The sequence below is a fragment of the Nothoprocta perdicaria genome, unplaced genomic scaffold (assembly GCF_003342845.1).
Source record: "Nothoprocta perdicaria isolate Ctin4 unplaced genomic scaffold, notPer1 scaffold_29, whole genome shotgun sequence".
NCBI classification, from domain to species: domain Eukaryota; kingdom Metazoa; phylum Chordata; class Aves; order Tinamiformes; family Tinamidae; genus Nothoprocta; species Nothoprocta perdicaria.
This window is the reverse complement of record NW_020455521.1, coordinates 2,287,438-2,297,881: the sequence shown is the minus strand read 5'-3', so window position 1 is coordinate 2,297,881 and position 10,444 is coordinate 2,287,438. Positions and strand designations below refer to the sequence as shown.

At 41.2% G+C, this 10,444-nt stretch overlaps 1 protein-coding gene across 2 annotated transcripts in view; it reads left to right on the top strand.

Moving 5' to 3' along the window:
• The first annotated feature begins 4,657 nt into the window (after positions 1 to 4,657).
• Positions 4,658 to 10,444, top strand: part of RAPGEF2 (Rap guanine nucleotide exchange factor 2) — a 72,585-nt gene continuing 66,798 nt past the window's right edge. For both annotated transcript variants that reach the window (XM_026041611.1, XM_026041610.1), the window contains exons 1-2: positions 4,658 to 4,705; positions 5,999 to 6,166. In XM_026041611.1, coding sequence (XP_025897396.1) covers positions 4,697 to 4,705; positions 5,999 to 6,166 — 177 coding nt within the window. In that variant the 5' untranslated portion in view covers positions 4,658 to 4,696. The remainder of the gene's footprint in view (positions 4,706 to 5,998; positions 6,167 to 10,444) is intronic.

Genomic DNA, 10,444 nt, shown 5'->3' with positions numbered 1-10,444 from the left:
AAAGAAACTAGAAATTACAGTATTTGAATCAAAAACAATTGGAGCAATAAGCAGCAGATAGCATATTCTCTCTGATTGTAAACATGCAGCTGCCACTCACACACATTAAAGTACAAAAAAAAAAAAGGGCTCGAGACTTACGAAGAGAGGCCCTTTCTTGCTATTTTTTTTTTTTTTTTCTCTCCAGCCAGTGGAATTTTCTCCCGATTTTGCCTCCCTTTGGATGAATGCGCTTGCGTTCCAGCGCCAAGGCATAACTTTCCGTTTGGGATCTAGGCTGACGCGAGAGGAGGAATGCGGAGGCCCCGGGCGAGGGGACGGCCGATAAGGGCGCCCTGTGTGCCGGGGCTGCCGCCCCTTCCGAGAAGTAGCAAAGAGCAGCTGTCTGGCCAGGGATGTCTGGGGAGCGGGGCACGTGGATGGGGCACGTCTGGAGAAACCTGCTCTGTCCTCCCGGGCCGCGATAACTACAGGGTGAGGACGGGACGGGCGGCAGCGCGAGCCGCCTCCGGCAGCGGCCRGCTCCGCGGGTGAGTGCTGCCAGAAAGCCCCGTGTTGCGTGGGGCTCCAGGCCTCTCGGTTGGCCGTGGGAGTTTGTTGCTTTGTTTTATTAGCAAGTTGAGTAACTTTGAAGGGGGAGAAATGCAGCTGGTGAGCTTAATTATTCCCTTTTTCTTGTTTCTTAGTCACTGAGGTGTTTGTGCCAGTTGTCGTTCTGTAATTGCAAGGACTTTGTACATGAAAACTTGTGATATAAACTTCAAAACACCTGAATCCCTTAACTTTCACTTAAAACTTGCCTTTTATTAACGGGCACAGTGTAATCTCGAGTGCATCTGTCCTTTCTGTAGCCTGGCTGTGCTTTGGCCAAGCGTGTGTGCTTTGAGTGTAAGGAGTTACGAGATGAGATGTGTAAGCAGGGAGCTATCCTGGTGGAGCGGAAAGCTGGGAGCCCTTCCTGTCATCTGCACCTAGTGGAAACTCAATTTTTAGAATGCGTGAGAATGCCCTTCAAGTAGCAAAACAAGCCATGCACATTAAAATACCCACTTTTATTAAACAGAATGGGCTGTATTAGTAATGGTGAATTTACTTGGAAATAATGCTTTTGAGTACTCAGGTAGGAAGTTAGTTTTTTGCCAGGTGTTTGGGGGAATGATATGGTTAGGATGCAGTTGCATAGGAGAGAGAATACCTAACATAGTAAGAGATAAATGTTATGTATTTTATAATCCACTTTCAAAACTGCTATATTGAAATTTGCTATAGAGTGCCTTTCTGCAAATAAAATGGTATTTTCTTTAACCTTTAAGATTTTTTTTATATACCTCTATATTCACAGCTTACATTTTGTAGCTCTGTGGGGAATAAAAGCTGCTATGATATAAAGGGAAATTGCCTCTAGCAGAGGCACCGGGAGCACTTGTGAAGCTTTAGTCCTCAAGGAACCCCGAGTCTGAGCTTACGTGGTAGCAGGAGAAGGAGCAYTGGAAAAACCTGCTGCAGAACAAGCTGCTCTGGGAAGGGAGGAAGCGCAGCAGTGTTGGAACCGGGCTGCTGTTGGAATGACCGTCACAACCTCTGCATCCCTTGTTGACCACCCMCTCGTGAAGATAAACTCCAAATTGCGTCCCCTGGTCTGAGGCTGAAATTCCCACATGCACATCCCTGATTTAGGGAAAATAGTTGCAAAGCTGCACTTCTCTCCGGTGCATCGCTGGCGTGGAGCACTTGCACATGAGCTGGTTTTAGGGACTGAAGTTCACAAGGCAGGACGGGAAGACTTCATCTTGGGAACGTGACAATTTCGAGTGAAACAAATAATTTTGGGATAGAACCAAATGTGAAGTGTACATAATGTAGAGCTCCATACTGTGTTTTAAACACAAAAACTGTTTAGCCTGAGGCTCCCTGGAACATCATGTGTCCCTAGGCTTATGTCCCATTGGGGCCAGGCTCAAGCCGTTAAGCTTGCGTGTCAGGCCTGCTTGGGGATGGCTCCCTTTACCTAATGGCAGCAGGGCATCCTGAGGAGGAAAGCGTGTTGCTGAAGTTCCTCTCCATGGCTGGTTGTGTGTGTTCAGGTTGTATGGACACGTCTGAAGGTCTAGGAATGTCTGGAAGCTCCCGAGGGAGGTTAGGCGGCTTCCTCGCTATCTGCTGAGTTTTCAGCAGCAGGTTGAAGTCAGGAGGTTCAGCTCACGTGGCCCTGCAGCTCTTGAAAGGCCATTTGACTTCCTTTGGCCTTAACTTACTTGCCTTCTTGCCTGCGATGCTTCATAAGGATGACAGAGCTTGTTTACAACCCTGGTGCCTTGTGATCTTTGGTCGAGGACAACATCCACACGTGATGTCCTGTCTGTGCCCCTCAATGGGATGTTGTCCCAGGAATCCGAGCTGCTCAGCAGCACTGTGGTTGTTGCAGAGGGACTTGGCGYGTTATCTGGGGTGAGAAGTAAGGAATTTTGTCACTGGGGTCGCAATTCGATACATGCCCTCTGTCTTAATTCTTGGCTATCTCTTCCTATGTGCCGAAGGTTAAAATTCAAGACAGGTAGGAAAGAGGAGGAAAAAACACATTTCAACACACTTTCTATTTATTTATTTATTTATTTATTTATTTATTTATTTATTTATTTATTTATTTATTTTTGCTGTATTAGCCAGTGCTTGGAAGTTTTGAGTGGTGGCAACAGTTATTATCAAGGGCAGAAGTATAAAGTTCAGAGATGCTTAGAGATAGCAGGGCAACAGGACTATGGGGGTGGCAGAGCATTCTGTGCATTTTCTTTTGGAATCAGTGATCTCTTGGAGGCTGGAAGATGTGCTGACAGAAAAAATACAGAAATACTTTATTCTAGGCCAAAAACCAGGTTTGTGAGCAGAAGATGATCTACAGGAGACAAGGAAATATTTCAGTGTTTTCAATCAAATAAATTGACTTTCTTATCATGTTTGCATTGTTACTTTTGATTTTTTTTTTCCTTCTCTGCCCCTGAGACTTTTAAGGAAAAATTATGTCTATGAATCAGGTTAATGGCTAAGAAAATAAGTTTGTCACTTTTTCAATGGTCTAATGAATCACGTTATTGGTTTCATTTTCTGGTGTCTKTAAGGTAGTTTAAACTATATAAAACTCAAGATCATGTAGTAAAGCACCCCGTGTTTTTCTGCTGAGCTGTAGACGGAAGCATGTGTTTGCCTCTAGGAAAATACATGTTTTGTTGGGAGATTATCCTTTTTTTCCTTTTTTCCCCCCTACTGAATGTTTCTTTTCAAGAGGCTTAGTATTCTGTAAAAATTTTTCTATTGTAGAAGTCCCATGTACCATTAAACACGATTATTATTTTGATGAATAAGCACAGCTGGCATTTCTTTTCAATATCTGCCTGCCTCCTTTTCCAGCTCTAAAAGTGCTGTTGTCAAGAGATTAGCCTTTAGGGTAGCGAGTTAAACTGTTCATTTCTGCTAATCCCCAGGCCGGACAGGCGCATGGCCATAAACCGGCTGGGTGTGCTGGGCAGGACACTGTATGATCTTATATATGTTCCTCCATGTTAAATAGGCTAATAAAGTACTTGTGGAAAAGTAACTTTTTAAAAGCTGAAGTGTGTGTGGTGACTGTGCATTAGTTAATCAGCTGAAATTGCAAATGTAGAATCTTTTTGAGTCTGGCTTTTTTTTTAAATTGTTTAATACCTGCCTTTAAAAAAATCTTCCAACTTCCCTTCCTCTTATCTCTTTTATTCATACATATATTTACATACATATATTATTGTATATTACATGCATTGTATGTGTATACAGTACGTTATGTATATACAATACAGTGTATGTATGTATAATATTGTATATTACATACATATATTTATACACATATGCACACATCCATGGCACTGCGCTGCGTGYGGCTGCCTGCACCCTGTTCCTCGGGGAGCTGCAGGGGAGCCTGCAGGCGCTAGGGCTCCTTTAACAGAGGCAAGTTTGTTTCCTTCCCRCAGGAATGAAGCTTCCTCCTGAATGCCTTCCCTCTCCTGCACGGGAAGGCAGAGCACACCTTGCCTAGCTGCTGCATTAAGGAGGGATAGGGGAGGAAAGGCTGSACAGCCTCCTGCCCCCATCTCTTCAGCTGGGTAAAGATCTCGCGTTCAGCATACTCACATTTTGCATTTATTTATTATTTCTATATAGAGGGAGGCTAATTGAGGTTGATGAGCCTTTCCACTTTCTTTTCTCAGGTGTGCTATTTGGCCTTCCTTAGTCATGCAGGTCAGTGAGGTAATTTAATACCGTAACATCAGAAGCAACTGGCTATTAGTTTAAGCYGCCTGTGATGTAGTCTAGAGTCAACCATGCATCTTCATCAGTACGTGACTGACACTTGCTTTGGTGTCGGTGGGGTTATGCAGCAGGTACCTTCAGTAAACTACGTAACTTGAAAAATTCACGTCTGCTCCTGTCTTTGGGCATTGGTTAGGTGAAGGAGAACTGTTATATGGAGTTTTGGGGCTGCACAGASTTTTGTATATCTTTATATGCTTTTCACTCTCTGGAGAAAATGTAACTGTCTTAAAGATTGTCTTATGGCTCTGATTTTTGTTCTGATTTAAATATTCCTGTTCTTTTCAGCTTTGGCAAGCGTTCKGCAGGCAGCTTCAGGCGGGGCTGTGAATGCATTGTTTTGGAGCCGTCTGAAATGATTGTGGTGAGAACACTTCTGTTATTTTTCCTCCAAATATACTTTAAGTAGAGCTTTATTTTCTACACTTTATCTTTCAATAACCTGTTTTTTTATGTCTTATTCAACTTTCTTGCCATTTCCTGCATGCATCTTTGCCTTGTCTAAGTGATAAAAGCATCATGTTACAGTTGCATTAAATTTACTTTTGCACATTTCTTAAAGCAGTAACCTTTGCTTATGTAAACARAATAGTGGAACAGGATTTTAAGGGCAGCTGCTTTCCTATTATAGTTAAGCACAGATGTTTTAAAGTATTAATCTCAGGTTGAATGTTTCATCGAGCTAAGTTTACTTTCAGCAGTTTGACATTTTAACCAGCATTTTGAAGTTCTACCAACTTTTCTGGTTGTCTGCCTCAGTCCAGCGGTCAACTAGGATCATCTCTGAGGGTTCAGAGGCTCAGCAGTTTTCAGCTGATCCCTGGGGTAATAAATCCATGAGTTAAACGATCCCCATATATGGCTAGTGATGAAAAGTCTCRTTTTACTGTTGTTGTGGCCTCTATTAGCAGAATGAAAAGAGATGTTGAATTACTATAAAAAGATTGTTCTCCTCTTCCACGAGGAGAATTCTTTTGCTCCAGTGTTTTCGCTGTTGTGAGGAATTCAGGACTACSGTTTTGCTTGAAAAAGGCCCTCTGAAACAGAGAAAACTGGTTTCATATTATGCTGTTTCTAATATCTATTTTTTATTCTCCCAGCTATTATTTGGAAGTGAATTTTTTCATATAAATGAAAAAAATATATATGATATATTGATATTGAAATATATATGATATATCATATGATAAATGATATTTGCAAATCCTTCTTTTARGTCTCTAAGTATTTGAAGTAAACTCTAAAACCAGTGTTACCTATTGAAGAGTGAAGCCTTTGCAGCAGGTCAGCTGGGGAAGAGCCCAAGTGATCAGGGAAAGTCAGGAGGAAAACTACCAAGTGATCTCCCACAACTGTTTCCTTTCTGTAATTTATCCAGTAGGGAAGTGTTTGTAGAGGGGGGGAAGAACCTTTTTTCCTTTATCTTTTCTGCAGGAAGTGTTTTTATACTCAGTCATTCTCTTCATACCAATGTTTGCTTTTTTTGTTGTTGTTGTTGTTCCTGTGGGTATTTTTTTAATGACTTCAGAGTTTTCATTGCTAAAATGCAGCAAATTGGTAGCTAACCACTCYCCAGAAACGGGTTTAGTGGTGCTGCTAACAAGCAGTAACATTTTTCCTTCCTTGGGGAAATGACACTGTGCTGCATTTCTTATAGGTCGATTATATGGATGAAAATGAAGAGTATTTTCAGCGCCAAGCTTCTCATAGGCAGTCGCGAAGAAGATTTAGGAAAATCAACCAAAAAGGGGAGCGCCAGACGATTATTGACACTGTTGATCCCTATCCTGTGGGGAAACCACCTCTGCCTAGAGGCTACCACACGGTAAGCTGACTGCACCGTTCCTATGAGCGTGAACAGAAATGCCACTGAAAATGGCCAAGTTTGCTGGTCTCTTGAAAGAAGTGAAATGAAAGTYTAGGGGGGAATTTCCCCTCGAAATGCTGGGTATTTGGCTCCAGGGGTATGTGAACAGGGGGCAGCTTGTCCCTCAAGTTGAGGCTGAGATATTTGAAAGCCTGTTTATGAATAGGGTTTGCTGTGCCTTAATCTTCCAGCCATGATAGGCAGTTGTGAGAGAGAGCAGCTGAACAGCCTTCGAAGTTCCTTTTGATGTTAGATTACAGTGCAAATACTTGAATATACAGTGTGAAAAGGGCAGGTAGTGAAGCACTTTTTTGATAGCTGTCACTTAAAAAGGACTATATGGCACTGCAGTAGGCTAAAATCTTGGATTAGATCTCTTGTTTCTTTTTGGAATCCAGACCTTAAAGTCAAATTAACCTTTGCTTAAGATTTCATCAAGAACTTTTATATATTTGGGCTTCAGCAAACTGTATTGTCTGATTTTATATTATATGTATAAATCTATCTATTTAAATATAGATAGATAATAGGATAGTCTTGTGTATTGTAAGTGAACAGGCTTTCTCGTGGGTTGAAATAAAGTAAAAATTAAAGCTTATTTAACAAAGTGGTTTGTTGAAGTTCTGTTAGATTGTTACCCTTTTTTGGAGTTGCTGTCAAGTGTAAGCCAAATATTGGGCAAGCTGTTTGTCCTTGCCTCTGAGCTGGCTGTTTAAGCCCSCAGACCTACAGGAACCATACAGGCGTGGGCATAAATAACTTTATGCACATTTATTCTCGAGTTCCTTGAGTTCATTGGGCTGGATTTTGCATAATGTAAGGAACATGCACATAAATTTGCAGGATTAGGGCTTCTGCATCTTTTAAAATGTTGTCTGTGATCTAATGCAGAGTTGTAAGTTTTATCCTTTTCCCCTTCTTCATCCTTGATTTGTTTGCCAGTTCCCTGTATATTCAATGTGTGTCTGTAAGTGTGTAGATGTTTGATTACATCTTCTGCTAATTGCACAGGCTTTTTTTTTTTTCTTTTTCCTCATGAGTTGAATGATTACATTTTATGCCAGCAGTTTATGTTTTTTGTTTATACWACAACTTTTAATGGTTTAATTTCCACTGCGGTTTTAATTGCCTTCAAATTTGATATGGATGTTTCAGTTGAGCCAGTTCACTTGGTTTGAAACTTAAACATTTTCCTGGTCTATTTTTGAAAAAAAAGCCCTGAAAACTGCGGTATATGCTAGCTGGTAGGAATCATGAGCCCAGGAAGAATTATTTCTGTTTGTGTTATTTGAATGCATAGGTGTGATTTTTTTTTTTTTTTTTTCATTAAACCGATTGGAAAAGGCACTAACTGGGTTGCAGACAGGGCCATTCCCATCAGCAGGCCCGTGCCTGTTGTGTGCATTTCCCCCCAGGTGCYCACAGTTGGTCGTGGCAAGTTCAGCTCAGGAGCTGCGGGTCTCACACTGAGCTGGGGGGGGTCTCACGCTGAGGTAGAAGAGATGGCCAAATAAACTGTAAAATTTGAAATAATCACAGTCAAGTGTTGCTTTTAAGTGCCCCATGATACATACTAATACCTTCTGTTGGCTTCCTTTTTTTTTTTTTAATTAAATACTAAGTCAAACAATCTCAAATGATTGCAATATTATAAGGTTTTTTCCATCCTGGCCTGTTCCCTCCCTGTTTACAGTATTTGGTGATCTTATTTACATTATTCTCCCATTAGTTTCTATTACCACCATTACTACTTTTGCTTCAGTCGCATGTGATAAAGGTTGTGTTGTCTTTGCCTTCCTATTTTCCATCCCTTGATCTCATTTTTTAATTTTATTTTATTGAAGAAATTTATTTTTGTTGGTGGTGAAACTCATAGGAATTCAAAGTGTATTCTAACATAAATCTTCAGGYCTTGTTGTCCATCCATTGATCATTGTCTTTCAGGATCTGCTCTTTAGTTCTACTTGTAAATTTTGGCAAAATGAATTATAAAACCAAAAGTCTTAAAAAAGGAAGCTGTTCAGGGATGGCAGCACATAATGTGCTAAAGGCAAACTGAACACAGATGAATATGATGAGTTGGGATTTGCGGTTCACTGAAGATGTGCCCCGCTTTAGGTGTTAGATGCACTTGGATTCAGAGCAATAAGGTCTCATAAATAGCATATTCAACTTCTTTAAAAATGGTTTTGTTGTTTTGTTTTCCCCCAAATCCATAGTTCCCACGCAGTGTGAATTTTCGCTGGTGACTTATTGACGCTTTATTTCCAGCAGTCTCAGAACTCTGCTCTTCAGAAAGGTCCAACAGGGTTTCCTGAAGAGTCTTAGATCTTGTTTTGAAAATGTAGTAGAAAATATTGGGCAGTGTGACATGCAACTGCATTGCTGGGTTTTTCAGGAATTGGGAAAGGAAAAGCAGCACTTGCGGTTGTGGGGTGGCCTTTGGCACGCAGCTTGTAGGGGGCTSTGGACCCACATGGACATAACTTTTACGTTAAGCTGGTAGTGTTGGAATGTGCTATGGCATGTCTGATAACATTCATCTTTTCCTTTCYTCCTCTGTGGCATTCATTTCATTTTGGCTCTCAGGGATGCCCTAAACCACAGGTATTGTAACTCCCCGTGTACGGGCCACCGATAATTTACTGGTGGGTGTTCAGTGTGGTGTCATGATGTTGATGCAGTGTCATGACTCAAACTGCCTCCTTTACTTTGATACTTTATATGTGTGTGTGTGTGTGCATATATATATATATATATATAATTTTTGTAGTGAAGTTGCTTAATGTCCCATGTTTTAGGGACTACCGCAGAGAATGATAAGGAAAAGGGTAAAAATAAGTAGTGCTTGACAGACTGAACTCATATATCTGCATGTGAAATGGAGGACCTGGTCGTTCATTTTGGTCTAAAAAATTGGCCCTGTTTAGCTGCGTAGTATTTACCTGGCAGTAGAATAAGGAGGTATAACAGGCTGAGCACATCTGGCTGACACCAGATGTGGTCAAAGTCACTTGGAGGTCTGAAGGGCGTCTCTTTAACTGGGAATTCTGTTTGTCATCGCTTTCACCGATGCCAAGTTGAGTAAATATTAAGCATCTGCCAGGAGCAACATTTAATAAGAGTGTTTGTGTGTCTCGGTGAACTGGTGGGTTACTGCAGTGTTAGCAGTGAAACATCTCTTTTGTGGCAGAGCTGATCCATGTGTTATGGAAAACTGTTTACRGTTGCATCAGAATTCTTCCTTTCCTTGGCTCTGTTCTCCTGATATTTTATGAGGAATCACCATCATTTTAAAGGATCCATAAAGCTCCTTCTTTATGCTGTTGTTGCTCAGGCTTATTTCTTTGCCCCGGAGATCTACAGGATTCAAATTCTAACATGGTTCTTGTTGCCAATTGAGCCATTATTGTGCTTAGCAGTGATTTTAGTAGAGATGGGTATCCTGGCCCTGGGAATCTGGCACTGGAATGCTAGTGAGCACCGGTTTCAAGGATCACTGCATTCCTAGAAAGAAACAGACTGTATTTATTGGAGAGAGAGATAATTTTAGCAGGGAAGTCCAGCCAGGGCATGCAGGTTAAGAGGAGTGACATGGAGCTCCCTGGTGGTTTTAATCTCCGTCCTGTGCCTTGATTTGATAATCAAAGGGCTGTGGGTTTTTGCCAGTGGGAATGATTTAACTTTACTGAGGGTAAAATACTGAGTGGTGATGAGTGATGAGGAGCTTTTAGAGAGATATCTGCAGGTTGGCCTGTGAGTTCGAGGCTGAAGCAACTCTGAATGGTCCAGAGCAGAAATCAGAGCAGGTGATTTTTGTTCTCCGTGGATCCATCCACGTTTGCGTTAGTTGCAAGCTTATGAAAACTGCTGTGGAAAAGCCTCAACCAGGCTTTTTCCCCCACAGCCTGAAAGACTCCTAAAAATAAGTATGGGAGGGATCTGTTCTACATTTTTGTGACTTCTTTCAGGATTTTAACTTCGCTTCCTGCTGCGATCCTCTCCTGTAGTCAACAGCCATTGCAGAGCATGGCCAAAGTAGGGTGGTTTTTTTTTCCTAGTATATTGCTTGAATTCACATGGTTTTCTGAGCATCTAAAGGTCCTAGATTAAATAACTATCTTCAGATGGCCCYGTCCATAAAATTGCGTTCTCCTATGTCTGCAAAATTTGATTTTAAATATAAAGCTTGTTTATTATATTTCTACATTTAGGGTAGAAAATAATATTTTTTTT